Source organism: Aulostomus chinensis, chromosome 7 (assembly GCF_037954235.1).
Source record: "Aulostomus chinensis isolate RoL2024-O1b breed Wild chromosome 7, RoL_Achi_v1.0, whole genome shotgun sequence".
Classification (NCBI taxonomy): Eukaryota; Metazoa; Chordata; class Actinopteri; order Syngnathiformes; family Aulostomidae; genus Aulostomus; species Aulostomus chinensis.
Window position 1 is genome coordinate 13605872 of NC_141326.1, and position 25532 is coordinate 13631403.

General features: G+C 42.4%; 1 protein-coding gene and 1 pseudogene across 2 annotated transcripts in view; both read right to left on the minus strand.

Annotated features, from left to right (window-relative positions):
• The window catches only part of syt9b (synaptotagmin IXb), a 52091-nt gene that overhangs the window by 15720 nt on the left and 10839 nt on the right, over positions 1-25532 (minus strand). For both annotated transcript variants that reach the window (XM_086207740.1, XM_086207739.1), the window contains exons 2-7: positions 17166-17341; positions 15994-16211; positions 14763-15303; positions 2502-2622; positions 2217-2388; positions 1991-2120 (exon numbers count right to left, since the gene is read on the minus strand). In XM_086207740.1, the coding sequence (XP_086063866.1) occupies positions 1991-2120; positions 2217-2388; positions 2502-2622; positions 14763-15303; positions 15994-16211; positions 17166-17341 (1358 nt within the window). The remainder of the gene's footprint in view (positions 1-1990; positions 2121-2216; positions 2389-2501; positions 2623-14762; positions 15304-15993; positions 16212-17165; positions 17342-25532) is intronic.
• Positions 19295-20575, minus strand: LOC147258613 (uncharacterized; annotated as a pseudogene).

The following is a 25532-nucleotide window of genomic DNA, read 5'->3' on the forward strand; positions in this document are numbered from 1 at the left end:
AAAGGTCAACTGTGCATCAGAGTCAACAGTATAAATGATTCGTCAGCTCAGTTTTTCTTGAGTGACTTGACATTTCTGTGGTAAATAAAATACTGGTAGCAGCCATAATTGTCAGGTCCTTCAGGGATAGCGGCACAGATAACTTTAGTCCTTGCTAATTGGCCTGATTTTAAATGTAAATTTCATCAGGGTGGCTGTAGAAAATCACCGACATGTTCATTAGAGATGAGCAGGATAATGAGTATCACCAGACCCCCCGCCAGTAAAAATAATGATGTCTAGAGAGGGCTTACATCAGTGGTCTTTCAGATTAACGAGCTAACAAGCTACCTCCCATTTACCTGCTGCCTACTACATCTAGAAAGGAATGCTAAACACGTCTCTCTTACTATGAGCTAAAGGAAATGCTTAAATACTTTGAGAGAGAGAAAATGACACCTAAGAGATGGCAGGTGTGCATGAATTACAGCCCTGATGCTTGGCGTTGCATTTCTCCAGACAGAACTCCATTTTGAAGTGCTTTATCTTCTGACCGCTTTAGTTGAACACCAGGAGATGCAGCTTTGACATGAATTTACATGAATCAGTCCAGCATCTGTTTTAGCATGCTCTGTTTTTTTAATGAGTGTGGGCTGGGAATTCAGAAATAGAAACAGCTCTGTGAATGTAACCACCTCTCCCTCTGTATCTCTCGCTGTAAGCTCGGTGTCTTTGTTGTGGCAATCACAGCAAAACAAGTCAAGTATATATGAGGGTTACGCAGTATTTCTGTTATGCAATTATTTGATTTCAACTGTACTTGGAGATGGAATTTACAATGTGACAAATGGTTTCTGTCCTGAATGAAGGCTTTAGTGAAGAGAAAGCGCTTGATCGAGCCACTGAAGGACACGATAGATGAGCTGACCACTCCAGTTGACTAAATACTAATTACTCTTTAGATTTGCTTGAATTGGCAGGATATTCATTCGCCGATTTGAATCGCGGTAGAAATGAGGTGGCTGGTGATGCAGAGAGCATTATTACCTGAAGAGCAGTATTGAGAGGTGCTTTAAAAATGTTACGTGTAATTATTTTTCTTTTTCTGAAGAAATTGCAACATACTGTAACATATTATTATATCATCATCATCATCGTCCTCCTCCGCTTTATCCGGTGGGTCCGGGTCGCGGGGGCAGCGGTCTCAGCAAGGAAGCCCAGACTGCCCTCTCCCCAGCCACTTCCACCAGCTCTTCCGGGAGGATCCCGAGGCGTTCCCAGGCCAGCCGAGAGATATAATCCCTCCAGCGTGTCCTGGGTCGGCCTCGAGGCCTCCTCCCGGTTTGACATGCCTGGAAAACCTCCCGAGGGAGGCGTCCAGGAGGAATCCTCACCAGATGCCTGAACCACCTCAACCGGCTCCTCTCAACATGGAGGGGCAGCAGCTCTACTCTGAGTCCTTCCTGAATGACTGAGCTTCTCACCCTGTCTCTAAGGGAGAGCCCAGCCCCCCTGTGGAGGAAACTCATTTCAGCCGCTTGTATTTGCGATCTCATTCTTTCGGTCATTACCCAGAGCTCATGACCACAGGTCATCATATATCATTATATTATGCCCAAAGCCATTATTACGAAATGTGCTCATGGGCTTATGGCATTAAGAGCTGAATATTACAGTATGAGTATTTATTACATGTAAGTTATTACATTATGAGTATTGATTACATTTATTACATTATGAGTATTGATTACATTTAAATGATTCCATTATGAGCTGCTAATACATACGTTTTTATTACTGTTATTTACAGTACTGTTATTTACTGTTTATTTACTGTTATGTGTTCCACACATGTATTTGTTTCTTTACATCAGCACGGGGCTAACAAAAGAAAGAGTGACACAAATGTTTTTTGGGGCAAGTAACCATGATATTAGCGCTGACGTTTATTAGTAATATCTGTCAGTAATGTTATGGAGCCCAACTGTGGAGCCCCATGAAAATGTCCTACCTCTATAAGTGGGTGCCAGTGTGCGATGGGTTTACGTGGGTATGACAGCATCTCATTCCAGTGGTCTCGTCCCAGAGTCTCTGCCTCGCTGCCCACCCTGCACACCCCGATAACTTCGTTATGTCCAACCCTGCAGCACAGAAAACAACAAACACACACACAGGCTAAACAATGTTGTACATCTCTACAGGTTGAGATCGGATATGATGGTGACTAACTAACTAACCTATCATAGTCCATGACGGCTATGAGCAGGCTAATCTGGTCGATGTTCTCAGGAGGAACATCAAACACGATGGCTTCATTGTAAACCGGGTTCAGAGTGTTGCGCTTGGTTGATGTCTTCCGCTTCTTTAGCCGCCGGCCTTCACACATCAGGGACACTTTAACATATGGATCTGCAGAAGTAGCACGGACAGCCATTTAACAAAATGACCAACTTACTGAAACGAGGAGCACATGAGCACCCTCTCATGCACATCTGAAAACAGCAGGGTCAGTAGGAACCCACCTGAAGCTCCAGTGATGTCCATGGCTTTGAGATTTCTGGCTTTGATCATGGTGATGGTGAGCCTGCCAGCCGTGGGGAGATAGCACAGTGAGAACATCAGCTCCCCCAGGTCCACATTGTCCTGCAAATCAATGTATTACATGTTTATAAGAATATCGTTCAATGACAATCAAGCACGAGGGCCGAAGAGTTGCAGCAAATAATTTGTACGGGTAAACGAAGTAAAATTATCAGCGAAGTAAATCACACACAACTCATAAATTTCCATTTACTTCCTTACACTAATTAGAAAATGTGTTCACTGCATAAGAGCCAAAGCAGCTGCAATCACCATCAGGTCTGTTTAGGTCTGGAGGTCTGGAGGCTAAGAAAACAGTAACAGTGTTCTTCAAAAAACACACACTTCCCTCTCCCTCTTGTACTTGTTTCTTTTGAAAGTAGTGGCGCTGCTGAGAGAGGGCACTGGCGGGCTACAGCAGGCTGCTGAAGTGTTTCACGCAGCATCAACCAGTTTTTTTAAACATGGAAATGAGATGTCATCAATTACACACACACTTGATTGCATTATAGGTGTCACACGCTTTGATTATTAGCTAGTTATGGCTAAAGTTAACAGCATATTCAATCCAGTTGCTAAGACTTCAGGCTTGTGAGCAAATCATGACAATGGCGGCAAAGGAGATCTGTGTGAATGTCCTATGGTAGTGGGCTGATAGTCCTACAACCACGATAACAGGTTACATTTAAGCAAAACACTGAATTCCATTTGATATCTCCAAGTCACAATGCAGAAGTAAATGTCATCATTGATAAAAAGGTATAACACAGCCTTTACATGGAAGATTCTTTTCATATCAGCCTGTATTATTTAACTCATCAAATTCATCTTTTGATGTGAATGTATGCCCTTAACATGTTCTTTAAAAAAAAAAAAAAGGCGAAGCGGTGTGCAAGATAGTGTAGTGTGAATGAATATGTTTTCCAAACCAGCATGAATAATGGTGATAAATGGAGAATTTATCCTAATATAAAGTGGGACATGACCGAGCTCCAAAAGTTGATGGTATATGTTTCTCTAACCTGGGTCTGGACCAAATGAGGCCCAGAAAACCAAGGCACAGATTCAACAGACCAACGGTTATGTTGCAGGAATCATGTTGCAAGTCTTTGCACCTCAGACTGACATGTACACTTGAGACACCTTCAGCTTGAGAAAAACACGAGAACCCTTCGAATCAATGGCATGACTCACCATGAATCAGCATCTTTCATGTTACATCAGGACCGTCATGTCCTGCGTCTTTTAAAGAGATGCATCTCCTTTCCGACTGTTTATTTAATCCTCGACTCTGCAACTACTTGAACTCTTGAACCTGTCAGATTTTCCTGAGAGATGATTCTGACTTTCATGACTTCTCCGCATTCGTGTGCATCTCTTTCCCCAATTAACACGTCTGAAAATAACCTGCGATGGTGCGAGAGTGAGCGGTGTTTGTGTGTGTGTTCGTATGTGACACAAAAAAGGGCAATACTGCTTTATAGTTTTTCCGCTTTCATCCACAGACACGGGTCTCCCTGTTATCAAATAAAATAAAACACATTGGGAAACAATAACTGAATAATTAAAAGAATAATTAAACCACTTTTTAATGAAAGGTGGATGCCTTTTTCATCTACTTACAATTTTATAGCAACAGATTAGAGAGAAAAAGTTATTAAGTTGAAATACAGCTCACTTAACACAGCTACAACCTCCATCTTGTGTTAAATTCAGCTATGCCTCCATGGACAGGTACCAAGCGACCTGGTGATGTCAGTATTCTGTGTTGACCTGATTAATACACAGGATGGTAATGATTCTCTATTGAGGCTTTGTCAGAAGTAACCAGTTAGCTGGAGAGCGTAGTTAAAGGTCAGATGTAGTGGTTACACTGGAAAATCATTGCTTCCCTTGCACTTCAATATGTGCTCCTTCCCATGCTGATTAAGATTAACCGCACTCAGTTGTTATCAACACACACACACACACACACACACACACACACACACACACACACACACACACACTTGAGGATGATACAACTGTGATTTTTCGGCTCAAATTTGTTAGAAATCAAATTAAACAAAATGAATCCATTCATCATGGATGTCAACCGTCTACAGCCCTAGGAGGGAGCTTGTGTACACTCTCCCAAAAACCACAAAGCCTGTTCCAGGATCTGTGACACTGTGTGATGAGACACGTGTTGCTGAGCAGAATCCACCTATGACACTACATCATCACTGCTCCTTTGAGCGTAAGGTGTTAATGAGGTGCAGCTTAGGATGTCTCCGTGGACCTACACACAAGCCTGCGCGCACACACGCACACACACACACACACACACACACACAGCATGGATCAGCAAGCCTTTTAGTGCAACACAGATAATGTGATATACTTTTTTTCTTCTTTCTCACACACACACACACACACACACACACACACAAATACACACACATGCTGGCCACTTGTCTTCGGAGCACTCAGATCAAGCCTGTGGTCAGGATTATGGTCACTTGTGCTCAGTCAATGAAATTATACCGGTGCTCTAAAGCTTCTCAATAAAGCAGAGAGTGTATGGGCAGTCCATCTTCTCTCACCTTCTCTCCCTGAGGATCAGTGCAGTGAGGCTTTATCTTCTAGCTTCTTCAATAATCACAGGCTCAGTCTAACTCTCTCCTCTGTTTCTCATTCATTTCTCCAGTTTGCCCTTAAAGGGCTTCTTGAAACCAGTTGATTCAGATGGGTGGAATCAAACCGGATTTGTTGCCATTCCAAATGTGGATGGATGGAGCATCATCAACCACCGCTGAATTCTTGTGGGGGTTTTTTTTCAGCTAGCAACACTGAGGAAGGAGTCCTCTGCTAGGAAGACATTTGTACATCAGGGAGACACGACGAGATCATGGCTCACAACAGGAGAGTTGACTCTTCCGGTCAAGGCTCAGCAGTCCACCTGCATCTGACACACAGGGCACACTATTTATGAACAGCAGCATAGTGGAAGGAGAAGACAGGTGGCTTGAAAGACTGAGGGAGACACCACTAATGAGCCCCATGCAATGCTGCCCTTTCATCCCGATTTCTACTCCCACCTGGACAGGTGTCACACCTCTGTGGCTACAGGGTCATTAGCTGAAGCCACCTTTCACTGATGTTTGCCATCTCCTGGTGGGAGGTGGGGCCGGTTGAGGACATCCCCATGTCACCCTCCAGCTGCCTTTAGTGGATGTTGACTCCACAATCCTACGTAGTCATCAGCTTGTCTATCTCACCCTTCAAGTTCTTTGATGGCCCTTTGTAGTCTCACCAGTAGCGTGGAAATCTTCTGCATCCAAGAGCCAGTGGGTAGATGTCAACGGTCCTGCCTGCCTGTAACCCCTCCTACCAAGACGGAGTGTTTTCAGTGATGACCTGCAGCACCCTACAATAGCGTAACCCTGTACCCACAGACGATGACCTCAGTGACATCTGAACCACTGGAGGAGATGTCAGAGTTTGGGATAGCGTGTTAATCCACTTGATGCCTCTATTTATGTGATGTCCATGCTCCTTGCTTGTCCTGGGACACCAGATGAGAAAGAGCTCTTGTAATTTGTTCAGAATCTCCAAATGACTCACTTTGACTACACGCATCTCGAGGGTCATATTTCACCGTTCATCAATAAGGGCAAATACAAAGACAAGTGCTTTTTATCTGGAACCATTTTTCATTTTGAGGAACCATACAAACACACACACACACACACACACACACACACACACACACACACACACACAGATACATATTAGTGAGCTCACCCTGACCCCATTAATCAAGGCCCTAATTACAAGCCAACAACACTGCAGTCCAAGTATTGACTGGTCATGCAGGAGATTCATGTTACAGCTCTTTGTCACCAAAAAAACCCCTCCTTAGCTGAGGAGAGAGAGGGAAAGAAAGGGCACAACAGCAGGATTGATGTCTGAGAGCAAACAGATTCTCTTGACATGTACCCAATTGAAAGTCTTAAAAAAAATCATTAAAGACACAAATCTGCAACGAGCTAAAGCAAGATTGAAGTTCCATTGATGTCTCCAGACAACTATCACAGAAAAGGGGGATTTTAAGCGGTTCCTGATGCGCACTTAGTTACAAGGTTGACTATATGGAGTTTGTCAGGTTTCCATTTGTTCCGCTTGCTATGATGCAAAGCTGAACTTATCTAGTTAAACCACAGAATGTCTGGATTAGTTGCATCATGTGTAATCTTCAAATAGGTCCATGTTTAAATGGTGCAAGTCTACAAAATTCAAAGCGTGAAAGTGGATGTGTTCAAAAATAGGAGAACAGAAAAATCTGAGGTTGAGGAAGAACGGTCATATTCACAAAGATGTAGATGAAAGTATGTACCCGGAAATATTCTGGAATTTTTATCCACAGCAGAGATGTAGATATCGGAAACTCAAGTTATGGCAAAAAAAAAAACTCTCCGTTCGTGGTCAAAATACAAACTTGAGGCCTGTAAACAGGACGAGAGGCTTGGTAAAATAAATAAATAAATAATACAACTCTGGATTTTCTGCACTACAAAGATGGCTGACAATTTCACATGACATAAGTAAGCAGCGCCCACTGATCAATCACGTCTCATGGAATCTGCGTCATGTCATGAGAAGCACCTCTATGAACATGACAAATTTCTCAGTGGAGAAAATGATTTATTATGAATGATTATTTATCATTGATTCAGACTTGCAACTGAAAGAATGGCACCAATATCGGTGCTCCGAATATCAAATCAGCCATCATCTCAATCATTTAATGTCAATCAAAGGGGATTATTGTCAGTTCTAGTTGTACTGATCATTAGTGACATCAAAGGTCTGCTCATTTCCACATTCACACACTCTACTTGTTGCAGTTCTCCTTTCTGATGGGCTGCAGCAGCTGAGTGTAACGATCTATATTCTTCAAATTCGCTAAAGATTCGAGTTAGTTCCTCTTGAGTGAATTATGCCTTCCTCTCCAAGTTGGTGATTGGTCATCTAATGCTGGCTCCGCCCCTTTCATGTAAACATGCACATAAACTGGTGAGGAAAGTCAGGCTTGATGAAGCCAGTTGATAACTGCCATTGTTTAACCGGATGTTCCAATTTGAACAAAGAACACAAATTGAAGAAAGTCCGTATAAGCGGATCCTGCTGGTCCAGTTCCTGCGCCATGTCCTCCCTCCTGCACTCTCCACCAAGTTGCGTATTTATAGAGGAGGGAAACATGAGAAAAGGCAGCTCAGGACAATATCTGGAGAATTGACTCTAGCCATTTCTAGGTTACAAATAGCCACACAGGATTCATAATTCTTCCCGTAGTTTATGGTGTATGGATTCATTCCATCAACACACACACACACACACGCACGCACGCACGCGCGCGCACGCACGCACACACACACACACACACACAGAAATTAAAGGTCCCTGAGATCATTTCTGGTGATCTATACCTTAAGACTGACTGGACTCACTGTAAAGCTTTATCGTGAGTCCAGAGAGGGTGATTCTAACACAGACACTCTCCACTCATAACATGAATTAATTCATTCAGGGGCTGCCAACAACATTAAGACAGCGTGGAAGCTCCCATGATTAACCTTATATTCCACTTTACATGGTAGAGAATAGCTCAGTGTCACTTGTCTTCTGTTAGCATGGTGCTGCAGTGATATGTATACATTACAGCCCAGTGCGTATGACCAGGGATGGTGCCAGCAGCGATGATTAATGCGCACAGACCCAAGACAGGACCAGCTCAGGGTCCCTCTTTATAATCCCAAGGGAAGTAACCTACTTCTCCTGCCTCCTGGACACACACACACACACACACACACACACACACACACACACACAGATTTATTAACGTGTGTGATCTCTAAATAATATTGACCCTCCAACATTCCACATGCATCAACAGATGTTGAAGAAAACCTGCCCTGAACGTGAAAAATATGATTCTAAAGAGATTAAGGCAGCTATTATGAAGACAACGATTTCGATTCAAATTTAAAGTTTAGCATGACTTATTTTACCAACCCGTTTTTCATCTTTTTCGATGCTACTCGCCGTTTCCAAGTCAAACAAGGTTCTTCCAGTTCTGCCTCCACTGATCTCGGTGGGTTCCACTACAAGACCCAACGTCAACATCCCCTCCTTTTCATACAAACAGAGAGGAGGTCCATGTTGCTGGGTGCAAGTCAGTCTTCCTGGCTTTCTCAAGCTCAGTGATATTTTTGATGAGACAATCACTTTGTCTCTTCTAACATCTAGTTTCATTAAGCAGCTCATCTTAAAGTCTTTCTTTTAAAAAAATTCAAATTTTGGTATAAATCTAGAGAGAAGAGAATTGATTTGAAACGAAGCAAGATGAGGGGAAATATTAGCCAGGCTTTTCCACGTTGGTGGCTTGGATGCTCTTGGTTGAGAAATCCATTGATTGATGTTGAACTTGACTCAGTTTTTCTGAACTTGTAAGTAACAATGAACATTGGTTCGGTAAGAAACATCGTCAGCGTAGATAGTGACAGCTCAAACTGCCGTGCTTGGGAATAAACATTCCAGATGCCATGCAAATTTGAAGTTCGCCCAAAAATGTTATTTTGTTAATTAAAAAAAAACAAAAACTAGACCCCTTCCAGGTCGGCTCTCCATCACAGCATCACCAAGCGCAACCAGCTATCCAGCAACTCGCTCACCCTCGTCCACCGTAGCATAGTGTTCGCCTGATTACTGAGCGTAAAGAAGACTAGATTGTACTGGGAAATGGGTTTTTAACATTTATGAATGAAAGTGTTTGGACAGTTTTCAGGGATGTGGCTGGCTCTTTCTGCATTTTGGCATTACAGGGAAGTGATATGAGACGGAAAAACATCCTTATGAGTTCTAGGTGCCCGTTTGTGAGAACCTGGAAAAAACCAGAATCACCTTTAGGTCAACTACTGCTTTAAGGCTGTCAGAGGGTTGATTTGGTCCAAATAGTCTTGATAATACGCTCCTACCACCTGCTCCATCAGTACTGACTAAGTTATTGTAAGCCAATCTGCTGGTGGATTGAAGAGAAAAGGCAATACGATACACCCTTGTGTGACTCCTGTACGTCACTTGAAGCTTTCTGTCAGTTGGTTTCCACAGATGGACTTGCACTGGAAGTGCTTCGCAACATTCGGATGATATTCAGAGTTTTCAGGGGGAAGCTGTTCCTCTTCAAGTGTTTCACAGTAGACACTACAAAAAAATACTTCAAACTTTACTCCGGAGATTGTTCAAGGATTCATCTCTGTGTCCCCACAACATCTGAGAACTAATTTAGAAAGATACCACAAAATTTTTTTTAAAAAGTGCTCGAAATTGAGAGGAAAGTAACACCTGTCCAGTTACTGCGTGAATGTACTGATTTCTTTGGCAGTTATACAGTAAATCCAGTTTTCCAAACTTCAGGGTCTTCTTCATTTTCTCAGATGGTGTTAGAAAAAAAATTCCTAGCCACCTCCCTCCCTGATAGCTGCACTTTACTGATCCGACTTCATCTTCTTGAATGCTTACAGGAATTCTTCAACGTTACGGAGTTCTGTAGGAACTTCAAGGTCGTCTTTGCTCTCGCAAATCTCAGCGGTCTTCGAAATGTTCCTTCTATATGATGTTCTTTGTCATTCGTTCTATTTTTCCTTTTTTTTCACCACCTTGTTACATAATGGTCTACTTCTGTTCTGTATTTTGCATTCATTTGTGAATGCCTGTGGGGTCCCTCGTTGCAGTGGAGGAACTATATATATGAGGTCCCCCCCCCCCCCTTGTGTGTATATTTATATATGAAAAGTCCATCTCACCCTTGTAGGGTGGTTCTGTGTGATCCTCTAGTGCCGATCCTCTAGCATGGGAAATATAAGAATAATTCCATCCATCCATTTTCTATATCCATTAAATCAAACACATTTTTCACGAGAGCTGAATTGAGAATAACTCAAAATTTGCTGAAGACCAACACAGAGCTTTGGAAAGGTGCAGTAATTAACATCAAAGTCCGACTTGGGCAAATGGATGATTAATAAGGGAGTATATTTAGAAGGGGGACCCCTCAGACTTGGACACAGGAGATAAACCAGCTATAGTTCACAAATTCTAACCCTCACTGGGGGTTCTAACCTATTTCTACTGACCTTAATAACTGGGAATGTCCCAGAAGAAAAGTACCAAAGGTGTTGAAAACAATATTTGTCAACCAACACAATTAGTGTGTGTATATCAAGGGGTGGGAGTGTTGTCCCATTGGATCTTTGTGTTACTAAACAGGTCCAAACTGGTTCAGTGCTGACCCAGCTAATGATCATTTTCCTGCTTTGAACTTAATTACATGAAGAGAAGCTGTGTTGTCTCTATGAGATTCAAAGCCCTTTCAAAGGGTAAGTTTGTAACACACACACACTCTAAGTAGCAGTCTCAAGAAACCAGGTTAAACTCTCTTATTTGATATAATGCAGTGAATTCATGGTATTGATTTCTGTCCTTGGATAATCTCCCTTACATACGTGCAGCTCACATCTGCTACCAGACAAAAAGAAGCTAATCAAGGAGGAGAGATGGAAACGGTATTGTCATACAACAAGCCTGCAAAAAGACGTGTAATTCATCAGAATCTGGCAGTGAAGCTATATTCAACGCGTCAGAGAAATCATCCACACTGACAGGGAGGCCTAAGCTCAATCAGTCAATCAAATATTCTTTATATAGCCCCAAATCACACAACCGACTGTGCACAGCGCAGCATGCAGTCTAGCTGAGCAGGAGGAACTCCCCAATAGTCAAGAGATTAGGTGAACAAGAGGAATTTCATTTTTATCCTCTTTTCACAGCTGACTCACAACATTTTCAGTCACAGTGTAGCGAGGAGTGATGGCAAGCTGTCACAGAGAGAAAACATTTAATGGCTACATAAAGCGACAGAGGTGATGGAATGGAATTTCCTCCACAGCTGACATCTGGATGGCTCCTGCAAAGGTTATCTCTCTGTGACGATTCACCGGATCAGCAGTTCCACTTTGCAGTACAAGGCCTCCATAAACGGCCTGTGTTCACATTTATGGATCTATCTTATGTGTGTGTTGTTTTATGTAGTGTAATGTCCACATGAATGGACCTTTTACATAATGTTGTTCTAGATATTGTACTTGATGGTGTTTGGGTTTTTTTGGTTCTTGTTTGTTTGGGGGTTTTTTGGTCTACCTGCCCAGGATCAACACATACAAATTATCTCTTAGCTAAATCTGGTGCACTTACTTTTAGTTGTGTGCTGCCCCTGTAACAACACACAATTTAATTCAATAAAGCATGTGAAGGAACCGAGGCAGGTCAACATTTGATGTTACTGTCAGGGGGATGGAGGTTTGAGGAGCTTCTGTTATTGAGATATTACCATTGGTTCACTTCTCAACATCAGGGTGCTGCAATGTCAGGGCAGAGAAGGTGGACCTGATATCAACTGATGGTTTAAAAAACCAGACACAGTCCTCGCCGCTGTTATGACAGATTATGCAGACCATCATCAGTTAAAAAGCAGTGATTTCATAAAAGAGATAGCTAGATACTGTAGATAGATAGATAGATAGATAGATAGATAGATAGATAGATAGATAGATAGATAGATAGAAAGATAGATAGATAGATAGATAGATAGATAGATAGATAGATAGATAGATAGATATCAGGTTTGAGAGGCTGCAGTGTTTGCGGTTTGGCTGCGATTGGCTCGTTCATTGTTGCTTCAATAAAGTCGATTCACCCTTAGGAGCAAACAAACCTGCTGCTTGTACAGAATTCTTCCACAAGGACAAATATAGCTTTTTTTTTTCTTTCTGTTTAGGGGAAAACAAAGAAAAAAACAAAAGGAAAGAAATGATTAAATTAGCAGGAAAGAGACCTGGCCTCGTTTCCGCATGTATATTTTTACAGCCGTGAAATCTCACTGAATTTTGTCATCCTTAACTCAGTTGTCAGCCTTGAACAAAGAATCTCATTATGTTTCGAAGTGCATTTTGTACTAAAATGTACTTCTTAAATGACACAAGGGAACAGATATTTCCCGGGGATGAACATTATGCAGAAGGATTCACATAGTTCCTTTTCCATCTCCATCCCCCCCTTGTACTAACACCACACACACACACACACACACACACACACACACACACACACACACACACACACACACTCAAAAGCAGACGTGTTGTGGTTCCACTTACACGAGCAGATAGGAGGAACGTAAGAGCACTGAGGAACACAAACCCAAACCCTCCAACACATTGACTGCTGCCATTCTACTGATTTTTTTCAGTTGCTTTAATGGGAGGACACTGGAGGGAATGGTGCTGTGGTGATAAACCGACAAATCAATGATTCAGGCACACCAAATTTTTCCAGGTGAAATTAACTGCTTGTGCTGTCTGGAGGATAAGGAGCACAAGCATAGCACCCTTACGTGAGGGCAAGAAGCACTTCAACTGAAGACAATAAAGTTCCAGCTCTTCGATTCCTCAAAGAGAAAGAAGCCTTTTGCATGTGTGACTGGAAACAAGTTCATTTCATACCCCGGAAGCAAGAAAATTGATTTTTGTTCACAGATTTTAGTCTCAGGGGCAGCATGGCTCAGAGGCAGAGTGGCCGTCTAAGCAACCAAAGGGACGCTGGTTCATTCCTCACTTCCCCTGGTGGCCATGTCCAAGTATCCTTGAGCAAAATACTGAACCCCTGATTGCTCCTGATGGCCTTGCAACAGACTGGTGACCAGTCCAGGGTGAACCCGCCTCTCGCCCAATGTCAGCTGGGATAGGCGACCCTTAACAGATAAGCGGTATAGAAAATGGATGGATGGATGGATTGTAGTCTCACTTTGGTGCTCTTTCACATCCATATTTAGATGTTCCTTGGTGTCTGTCTGACATGCTGGTCAGGAAAAAAATGCTCAATATGCGTCAAAACTATGACATATTTTAAAGCGATACTTTTAGCAATGTATCTTCCCCTTCATTTTCTCACAAATTTTAGCTCACAAAGATGCGTTTTTTTAATGCGTTACATCAGGATGAGTTGGTTCAACTGATCCAGCACTAGCTGGGCGTGCTTGCCCACCATAGTTCGGGGGCGTTTTCAAGTCAAATATAAGTGTTTGTGGATTATCGGGCATATATGGCTGAATCAAGAGGATTTGGAATATTCCAGATGATGTGCTTGATAGTCTGCACGTGGACGTCTATAGAAAGTTTTTTAGTGGCCATGGAGCACCATTAGCTTCAAGCTAAGTCTACGCCGCTTGCTCTGTCTGCATTCTGGAGTCACAAAGAAATGATGCAAAAGTCAGGAAAAATGTAATCATAATCTCGAGACACCGATTTTATGAGTACTTGAAAGACAAAATACGCTTTTTCAGGTGATGACTGCCTGAAGCTGTTACTCAGTGAGCACAGACCAAAACGCTGGCAAGTCCTCCTGTCAGAGTGGACTGGTAACAACCAGTTGCCACATACTATAAACGCTCGACATGGAATCTCACTTGTTCATCTGTTTGTGTGCGATCATGAGCACTGTGTTACTGTGCTCTGACACTGTTTGCCAATAAAAAAAAAAAACAGAAATGGGGACAGCGTTTGTATCCCAAATTGAGCCACGCCAAATCAATTCAGTCTCCCCAGGACAGTCAAGTCAAGAGGAATTCCCTGGCAGGTGGATGTGTCTTCCTTACTGAGTAACAAAGTGTACCAACGCTGTAGATTTATCCAAGTGAATAATGTAATACAGACAGTGTCACTGTATCTCTGTCAAACTATTCTTATGTTAGTGTATATCTGGGTCACTACCCTCAAGTGTTTGGTACAGCTTTCATTAAACATTAACCGTGTCTAAGTATATTTCGATGTCTCTGCCTCTTGAAACCACAGACGCGTTCTATTTGGAGGGGAAATGAGAGCCATTGATATATCTCCTCCCACCGCTGTCATAACTGGGTTTTAGAGGGTTTTTTGGCTCTTGGTATGGTGAGAGCAGATTCCTGGCCTACTAAGCATATCCACACATTTCTCAAAATGTTGGTCAAGTCAGTTGGTCATCACAACTTACAGTAAAATATAAAGTTCGATACTGATGAAAAAAACATATATTAGCTGAGAAAGAAGATATAAAAGCTGGTATCTCACCGAGGTTACGTATTGTATGTCCCGGCACAACTTGGTCTCCCGTGGGAAGTCTGGTAGATCCAGAAAGTTGTCTACGACCACTTGGCCAATCAAGTCATGGCGAGAGAACCTGTCAAAGTCATAGACACTAAAGTGCAGTTTGCGGCTCGATAGCTCGCCATATGCCACTGGAAAGAGAAACACCTCATCAAACACTGGGTTGAGAGTCTTGCGGTGCACCTTGGTCTGGTGCTTGGTTTTACGATCAGGCAGCAGGTAGATCTTGACATAAGGGTCAGAGGTCCCTGAGAAGTCCTTGGCAGGAAGATCTTGAGCCTTATGGATCTTCACAATCAGCTGCTCCAGGTCGAAGTCAAACTTAAGGATGAAATGTAGACGCCCGCAGCTGTCAGTCCGACGCCCATCCTCTGCGTCCACCGAGCGCTGTTTGTAAAGTTCTGGTTTGATTCGTCCCAAACCAGAAAGGCTCTCCTGGCGCTGGAACTGAGCAGGGTTGAAGTCCGGATTGGACAAGTTCAACTGACGACGGATGGAGTTGTGACTGTAACAAAAGTTGGGATTAAAACAAATAACACAGTATAAACTGCCGATTTGACAAAACTGCAGGAGGAGCTATGTTGGGTTAAAGATACGGTTTGTAAGCTTAGAAAGTGAGAAAACCCTGTTATCTAGCTTGTATTTATCAACTGAGTATTGCATGAAGAAGGGACCCCCCCAAAAAAAAACAAATCGATGAGAAGTAATATTAAAGTGTAGAAATTATTCTGCAACTATATGCCAATATAAGTTAAAAAGGCACACATAAATGTATGCATTAGAAATTAATATTAAGTTATTTCTAATTACGTGTCGCAATGTAACGTTGCTTCTGGTATAAAATAAATAAAATAAATAAATACAGAGACCAATAATTTTAACTTTAACAAATACAGTTAACAACAACTATGTACACCTGTAAAAACAACAGGTGAACTGGGACCATCGCCTTCTGCCACCACCGGGCCAGGCACACTCCAAGGTAACTAATTGTGCAATAATACTGACAGTGTTAATACGTTTAATGAATTAGCACTTCTGAAAACCAGGCATTCAGTTAGAAAGTGCACATGTATTATCAAATGTATGTTGCTGATGTTGTCATTGCTGAAGGTTTTCTCTAAAACTCAGAGCTGTTATGTGTCTAACACCTGGATGATGACCATGGCAGCTTCAGGGACTGAGCTGTACTCACCGTACTGATGACGTGGGTTCAGTAATCTGTCTCTGGACTCTGTCCCTTGCCAGAGTATGGACCTGATTTTTCTCCACCTTGGTCTGGGCCTCCAGAGGGATGTCAGGTGATGTGTGGCTTATCTTGAGGGCTGACTCCGGGAGAGCCACTGCCAAGGGAGGGCCTGAGGGCTCCTTGACACAGCCATCCTCACTGTACTCCCTCTCGTCCCCGTCCACCTGCACGCCAGATATTTGTGAGGACAGTGTCCTACTTTTAATGCTAGTGTAGAAATGCAATCGCCTCCTGTCAAAGAATCTAGTGGGGGGCAGAGCTGGAGTGAAAGGACTGTTGAGACCTCAGAGACCTCGAGAGACAGGTGAGTAATGACCGCGCCTGCAGACAGTAATCATGGCAATCATTTGTAGAAGTAAAACCGTACACATGTGAGACACGCTCGTCATCACGCGACGCAGCTCAATTAGTTAACTGCAGGTTTATTTGACTTCCTCGTCGCACAACAATGTGGTACAAAAGGAATTTTAAAAACATAGTCTCCTTTGAAACAGCTCCATTTGTGCTGTGGGACAGGCAGAACAAACAGAACCAGTGGCTGTGTTTCCCGTAACTGTGAGGTGATTTGTGGATGTGTTGCAAAATAGCAAGAGAAGCGTTTAAATCAACTAACAAAAAAGGCTGCAACATCACACATAGTTGAATCAAAAGACTAGAAGAATAAGAGCCGACCGTCATGAAAAATAGAGCTGTTCGGTATCGGCTGATCCATCACGTGAGTTCAAGACTCACTACATCAGAGCTCAGTTGTTTTTCTGTTGTTTTTTTTTTTAATTTCCATCAACTTTTTTGAATGCAACGCTTCAAAATGCACATCAAAGTAAATAGACGGAAACACGACTTTTGGGATTGCATAAAAACCTCACCGTGTGACACTGACACCTCTCCAGTGTGCTTCTGTGCTATGAGTGACAGAAAACAAATGCCGCACTTGTTTTCTACTTTACGTTGTAAATATTTTTACCTCTATAATTAGTGTGGCTAATTCTTGATCAATATATTGCATGGACTTCTTCTAAACATGAACCTAACAACTAATCTAATAAATTCAACAAAAGTTCTCCCCACATTCAGAAAATATGAATGTGTCTTTAATTAAAATGATGCTTTCATCCTACCTCTGTGAGGACCGGCTCTTGGTCCCCGCCCAGGAAATGCGCCCCCTTGAGGACATCTGGGAGGAAACGGCCACTCAGCGGGACCCAACACAGCTTCCATGAGACAAATAGAGAGACGCTGAATAGAGCCAGACCACAGGTGGTCACCAGCAGTGACAACAGGCTCACCGATACGTCTACAATTAGAGGGAGGAAAGAGAGAACAGAGAACGCAGCTTTGTCAGTGACAAAAGACTGGCAAAGACAAACCTGGCTCCCCGGGGTGACAGACGGCGTTGATTCAGAATGCTGAACGAGAAGCAGAAAGTGGAATTGTTAAAAACAATAGTTACAGATGCAAATTTCCTGTGTATTATCCACATGTATCAATAATCCTAATCTAGTCCCATAATCTTAGTCATGGGACACTAATAGCACGGGCGGCATGGCTCAGGGGTAGAGTGGCCGTCTCGCCACCGAAGGGTCGCTGGTTCGATCCTCGACCCCGGTGACCATGTCAAAGTGTCCTTGAGCAAGATACTGAACCCATAATTGCTCCTGATGAGTAGGTTGACGCCTTGCATGGCAGCCTCCACCATCAGTGTGTGAGAGAATGGGTGAATGAGATGACACTGTAAAGCGCTTTGAGTGCCGCTAAGGTAGAAAAGCGCGATATAAAATAGAGTCCAAAAAACAAGACAGTTTAAACCTGAAGTGATTGTGACAGATTACACTGTACATTCATAACTGCGTGATGTTTGGCAGGCTAGTTATTTTATTTTATTTTCATGACATACCTTAACAAGAAAAAGATGAATGAACCTTTTCGCTAACACATTCACGTAAAACATCCACTTTTCATTTGTTCTGCGTGCAGCCAGGGGGAGCTGCTCTCAAGTCCTCCAGACGTTTTTGATGGATTTCATGATACCGTCTGAAGAAAAGTGTCAGTTCTCCACCGCACTGAATGGCAGTGCAACAGCTTCGTGATGATCAGATCTAACTGAAGTATTAGAACACGACAGGAACTTTAAATTCAGTGAGCCTTTAAGATCTCAACCTTTCACAATGCCTGCAAAAATTAAGTCTTACATTCTATTGCCGTGTTTTGTTCTTGGTGTTCATGTTCTAATGTTCGGACATGAATGTGGTAACATGGATTTGACATAATGACATTCACAAACAGGGAGAGAACGCACAACAACTAATGCTGTGTGAGGTTGATCAGACTTTAAACTAATTTGTGATGCAGGGTTCTCATCAAACACCCATGACACACTCCTGAAGTGGGAAATAACTAACATTTTGTGATATAGCCTCAGATATCGCCATTTCATTCTATTTTATTTATTCAGCCTGACAATTGTGTTCATGTCTTTATTTTCAGTTTAAAAGCTGAGATGGACGCTGTGGTTGTGGTGGTTTGATGCAGTCAAACATTTTTCAAAATGACAAGTTCACTTCAGAGTCCAAGACACTCTCACGCCTCAGGAGATGGCATGTGGAGTAAGGTTGTTGTTGCAGGCCTCCAAACAAATCTTCGCGTGCTGGTTGGCGTTGGCTAGGTCACAGTCCACTGCTGAGTTTTTGTTCTAGACTGTTTTTTACTTGTGTTTGACTTTATTCTGAAATGTAGTTCCCCAGAGTGTTTTATTTCCTGCATGTTTATTGTTGTCATCTGTGTCCTATATTCCCAAAAATCCCAAGAACCCAAGAATTATTTTTGCCTGAGTATTCTTAGGTTTTTTTAGGCAAGTATGATGATCATCCACAGGGATACTCTCTGACGAGGTCTGCAGATTTCGTGCTCGCTGCTTATTCAGCTCCACTATGGTTTGAGCTCAAAATTCATAAATGCATACAGGATGATTCATCCCTGTATTTGGGGATTTATGTGATAAGGAATCTTTATTAAAATAATAATAATATATTTTCTATTCATATCCAAATATTTTTCATTCTATATAAATGTAAAAAGATAAACCAAAAAGGTTCTCAAGTGTATTTCTGACACACACACACACACACACACACACACACACACACACATATATATATATATATATATATATATATATATATATATATATATATATATATATATATATATATATCCCTCTCACCCCTGTAGGATGGTTCTGTGTCATCCTCTAGCTAGGGTCCGCTACCAGCTTTGCTGTTCCTGGGACTGCGTTCTTCTTGACTAAGATTTTAGGTGTTGGTCCCAGAATCTGCTGGAGCCAGTTTGGGGATCAATGTCCCGAGTGCTCCTACAACCAAAGGGACCATGTCTACATCTGTTCTAGCTATTCTTTTAAGCCCTGGTACTTCTCAGCCTTCTCGTGTTCCTTCTTCCTGATGTTGGTTTCAGCTGGTATCGACACATCTGTCACCACTGCCCTCTTCTGCTCTTTGTCCATCACTACACTCTGGTTGGCTCACCAGTAGCTGGTTGTCAGTCTGGAAGCTGAAGTCCCACAGCACCTTAGCCCTTTTGTTCTGACCACTTTTGGTGGTTTGTCCTGTTGGGATTTAGGTCCATTTATTCCAAATCAGGTACAGATGTTTCTGTACAATATTCCTGCCACTTGGTTGTGCCTCTCTGGCTAGCATCTCTCACCCTGTTACTATGTGTTGGACTGTCACGGGAGCATCCTTACACAGCCTGTACAATGTGTCGGGTCTGGTCTGGTAGTCCGTGGCCTTTATGGCTCTTGTGCTTAGGACCTGCTCTTGTGCTGCCATGACGAGTGTCTCTGTGCTGTCTTTCAGTCCAGCATGTTCCAGCCATTGGTAGATCTTCTTGATATCAGCCACTTCCTCAATCTGGCGGTTGCACATGCCATGTAGGGGCTTGTCCTTCCATGTCTGCTCCTCTCCCTCCTCACTGTCATCCGGTTTCAGCTGCCTGAGGCATTCGCTGAGCAGCTCGTCCTGAGCGGCCATTTCCTTGATGTACCCTAGGATTTTCAATGTTTCATCCTGGACAGTGGCTCTGATGCTCGCTAGTCCTCGTCCTCCCTCTTTCCGCTTAGTGTACAGCCTCAGGATGTTGGACTTTGGGTGAAACCCTGCGTGCATGGTGAGGAGCTTTCTGGTCTTGATGTCTGTGGCTTCTATCTCCTCCTTGACCAGCTTATGATCCCAGCGGGGTATCTGATGACTGGGAGCGTGAACATGTTGACGGCTTGCACCTTGTTCTTACTGTTCAGATGACTTCTCAGTGCTTGTCTTCCTCTCTGGAGGTATTTGGTCGTGGTTGACTTCCTTGCCGCCTCCTCGTGGTTTCCATTGGCCTGTGGGATCCCAAGGTACCTGTAGCTGCTCTGGATGTCCCCTATATTTCCTTCTGGTAGGTTGACCCCTTCAGTTTGGATAACCTTGCCTCTCCTAGATACAATTCGGCAACATTTGTCCAATCCGAATGACATCCCTATGTCGTTGCTGTTGATCCTGGTGGTGTGGATCAATGAGTGAGTCAATTTCTCTCTCATTCCTGGCGTACTGCATGATGTCATCCATGGAGAGCAGGTGGCTGATTGTTGCCCCGCTTTGGAATCAGCATCCATAACCACTCGTTTTGTGAAGGTCTGACTGAGTGGGGTTCAGGCCTATGCAGAACAGGAGTGGCGACAGTGCATCTCCTTGGTATATGCCACACTTGATGTTAACTTGGGCTACTAGCTTTGAGTTAGCCTCTAGAGTTGTTTTCCACATCCCAATTGAGTTTCTGATGAAGGCTCTCAGTTTACTGTTAATGTTCAAGACATTCTCGTATCCGCGTGTGGCATTGAGTCGTAAGCTTTCTCGTAATCAATCCAGGCGGTGCACAGATTGGTCTGTCTGCTCTTACAGTCTCGGGTGACTGCTCTGACAATCAGTAGCTGGTGCTTAGCTCCTCGGGTGTTAGTGCCAATTCCTTTATGACCCCCGCTCAAGTATTGACCCCACATGCTTACTTATCTTTGCCGCTATGATACCTGACTGGAGCTTCCATGTTGTGGAGAGGGAGGTTATTGGTCAGTAGTTGGATGCGATGGGTCCCTGATCAAGTCACATCAAATTAAAATTCTTACACAATTGGATTTTTTTGAAGTTATAAAATCTAGCTGTGCTGTAGTGTTCAGTATCACATTAGTTGTGTCTTAATTGTGTTGTTTCATTCAGTTTTCAAGAGGTCATTTTGAGTCCAAAACTATTGTTTAGTATTTGGTGATTTTCAGGATTAAATTTTCCTTTTTCTCTGATCTTTTTATGGTACTATTTTGATTTTGGCATTGACCTGTACACCAAAAATTCAAAAAATTACTATGATGCCCTTTGAAGTATCTATCATCTCCGTAGTGTGTTTATTTTACTTACTTGCCTCATAAATATCGAATACATCTAGACTCTTGTATTTTCACTCTTGTGTAACTCGATTTACTGTAAAATTGATGACTTGATGACCATATGACTTCTGTATTTTGCTTGCACATGAAGCATTCAAAGTAGATTAGTTCGCATTTGTGAGCCCATCGACTTTAACTCACATTTCATGTTGAATGAAGACCCAATATTGAACCTAATTACATTTGGAGGTATTAAAAAAAATCTGATCATAGGAATTTGTCACATAAATGTCAGAGCGTGTCAGTTTCTGTCAGCCTTATTAGCTGTGAATATACTAATGATCCCATTCTTAATCACACAAACTCATCTCTAACTCTTCAATTCCATGATTGGGGGCTCATTGTTGTCACTAGCTTGAGACGTGATATGGGTTTATTTCTCCTCCTCCCTCCTGTCTGCGCCATCTTTGCGTGACTGTGCACCATGTGAAAGACTGACGGACTTTTTTTTATCATCCATTAGCAGATGAAAGGCTCCTCCTGCTTTAACTGCTGGGTAATAGCAGCGTGTAGAGTTGGACAGATAGTGCTCGTTAGTCGTGGGTATACCTCTCCCTCATGAAGCAGCTTTTTACACTCTCAACTAAAAGCATTGTGGAGACGGTCTGCTGTTGTGAGACACTTTTGAGTTTCAGGAGATAATTGTGTTCTCTGTAGACTATCCCATCGCAGCTATCTCCTTTAGTTCTCTTCTTCTTGCTTGCTTGTCATTGGGAATCAGACTCAACAGAGAGAGTGTCTGCATTATTTGAAGCCACCAGGCTGAATGTACTGTCGTGCATCCATGGTGTCCAAGGTGGATTATTCACTCATAACATCTCTCCATGGACTTGACATTTCAAAAAGCTGGTATACGACATATTTCATTGCTGTAAATGGTCCTCGTGGAACAGTGGAGGATGAATTTAGTGTTAAATTGTGCATTCAGACAATTTAGGAACTTTAGTGACATTCATCAGTACTTCCTCACTGTTGAGTGTTAACCCATATACACAAATTAAATTCATGTTTTCCCTGTGACATATAAATATGTATAAAGCCATTTTCAGACACCATAAAACAAGAGTGCCCAGACTCTTTCCCTTGGTGAGCCAAACTCAAGCTAAATGAGCTGCAGGCAAAAAGCAAACTAGCTATCACGCCTCTCATAACCTATCAAGGAAATAGTGCGTGGTATGGTGTGTTTGCCATTTCGAAGTGGTGCTTAAATTCTCAGTCGTTAATCTCAATCACTGTATAGTGTACTATAAAATACCCACAATGCACAGTAAACTTTTTTTCCTCCCTTTTACTCCTGTATGCCTCAGTGCAACATGGTTGTGTGTTTGGGGAGGAGGAGAAGAAGATGAAGAAACAAAGAAAGGCCAAATAGGGTGGTGTGAATATCATTTATGAATGAAGTACCGGTACACTTTCAGCATTTTCTGTCTTTAATATGTTAGTAACCTTGCTATTGTATGTTTATTAACAGTTGTAAAACAACAGAAGTTACTTTTTGCTTTTTGGTGAAATATCAGGTTTGGGAATTAGCATCTGCTGGCTAACGCTAATGTTAAACTATCAAAGAATAGTAAAGCAACGGCTGCATCACATGAATATCTGGTGCCTCTATTGACACAATGAATCACATTCAGAAAAACAAAACAAAACAGTGTCGTGTCTGAAATCTCATCCTGTCATTCCCTGTATAGTTCACTATTTCATACACACTGCCGAGGGAATAGAGAGGGAGTGGATGAGTGCACGGTTTTGAAACACAGCTATATTTTCTTGATATAATTCTTTTTGTCTGTGTACCATTGTCTCTGCAGCCTCTCTCTTGTTTTAAACGTGAACGTCAAAATAATTTTTGATGCACAGAAAGACATTTTGAACCTGATGGTCAGGAGTATCACGGGAGGCGGTTGCTGCTGGAGATGAGAGTACTGATGAGTGTGAGTACTTCAACTACTGCGAGAATACTGACAACCGTAAGATCCAGCAACAAGAACCTGACAAACACTGTGTCTCTTGCTTCTACTGCATCGCAAATGGTTTGTTAGGTTGTTGTTTACACACAGCACACAAGTCTGCAGTCCTCATATGGGTTTACTGAGGCGTTTCCTTATGTTCAATGAATTTTGCCTGGTATGTGCGTCGAAGTTGAGATCAAACACATCACCATACGCAGGTGTGTGTGTGTGTGTGTGTGTGTGTGTGTGTGTGTGTGTGTGTGTGTGTGTGTGTGTGTGAAAAGATGTGCATTTTTCATGAATCCCATGAATGATTCTCTCAAGTTTTCTTATTGTTATATGAGAAAAACAAGAAATGATGACAATGCTATTCATGAGGGTAAAATTGAGAACACTATGAGCATATTTGATACAAGGATACCAGTTTTTTTTCTTAAACTTTTCTGGGAGGAACAGTTTGTATTTGCTCTCAAACTTAACTTTCTTGCTGCTGCATTTTAATACATTCACACTGAATTACAGATGACTACAGGATTTCAAATTACATATTACAAAAATGTGTCAAATTAGGAAAGAACAACTATCTAAACAACAAGGATTTCATCAGGAACGCTTTTACTGCTTATATTACCTGCAGTAACATGCATCAGATAATGATCTATAACCTCTGCACCACCTACATCAACGTGAAAGAACAGAACATACAATTAAAAGACCCAAAATGTAGAAATTAAAGTGCTGAATGGTGTCCATAGCAACGTCTATCACTGGCATCTCGAGTAAAGCAGGTGGCTGTGAACATGGACAGAGGGTGTTTGGGATCGCTCTGTATTGTTCTTATTAGTATAATGAGATGTTCAAGCGTGTTGCCCAGCTGGTCGCACCTCAGACCATTATGTCATCATACAGCTTCCATCAGCTGTTCAGTGCAAAAATTGTGACATCACGCATCATATTACAGATGTGATAAAACCGAACGTCTCAGCCATGTGATGTTTGTCATTCGGAAACGTCATTAATAGATTTGTGTTCGGTTCTCCTCCCTCTTTTTCAAAGAATCAAGAATCTAGTCTGAAAACAAACAAATCGTTAGCCATCAGTTGCTATCAGCTTCAGAGCTAAACACATGGCTGGCTCTTTCTTTTTCAGAGTATCAATCAGCCTCGTCCCCTCTTGATGTCTTTGGACTGTGGGAGGAAGCTGGAGTACCAGAGAGAACCCACACAGGAACAGGGAGAACATTCAGACTCCACACAGAAAGATCCTGTGCTGGAGCCGGGACTCAAACCCAGAACCTTCTTGCTGTGAGGTGACAGTGCTGACCACTGCACCACCGTACCGCCCCTTTCTGCATTCTGGAGTCACAAAAAAGTGATGCAGGAGGCAAAAAAATAATAATTTTGAGCTCGAGATGACAGGCAGAGGGAGAAATGAGAATTTCCCGCAGTTTAAATAAACTGGCAGATTGGCTGAGTGGAGACTGAAGACATGAACAGTGCTTCAAAGACAAAATAACCAGACTTTATGGGGGAAGTATGTCTCTAAATTTCTACTTTTATCTTTTGCTTGGAAAGCATGTGCGATGACCTCTGGCGCTACATAAATAAACCTGCACCTGCACTAATGTGTCCCACGGAAAACAAAGTGCCCCATTAGGTAATGAAGGAAAATGATTAAAGTTTTTAAGACCACAAGACGCTTTGATGTGATGAAAAACAAGCATTTAAAGAGTTCAATCTGGGGAGCCACTTTAGGGCTCATGTCAGGATATGGTCATAAATATAACCAGCTTTGTATACATTCACTTAAAGCTGCAGCACTTGATGTCTTTCCTCTCCATCTTCTCTTTATATGCAATTAGATGGAGCAAAGAAATGTACAATTAGTTGTTATTTACGCCAGCGATCATCATGCATGGATATCTGCTAGTGCTAAAGGAGGCTGTCTTGTGTAGTTACGTGTGCATTAGTCTTAAAGCGCCATCGGTATTCTGATGAGTGAAATGAGGCAGGTAGAACAGTCAGTCCTCTGTGTGCAGCTCTGCG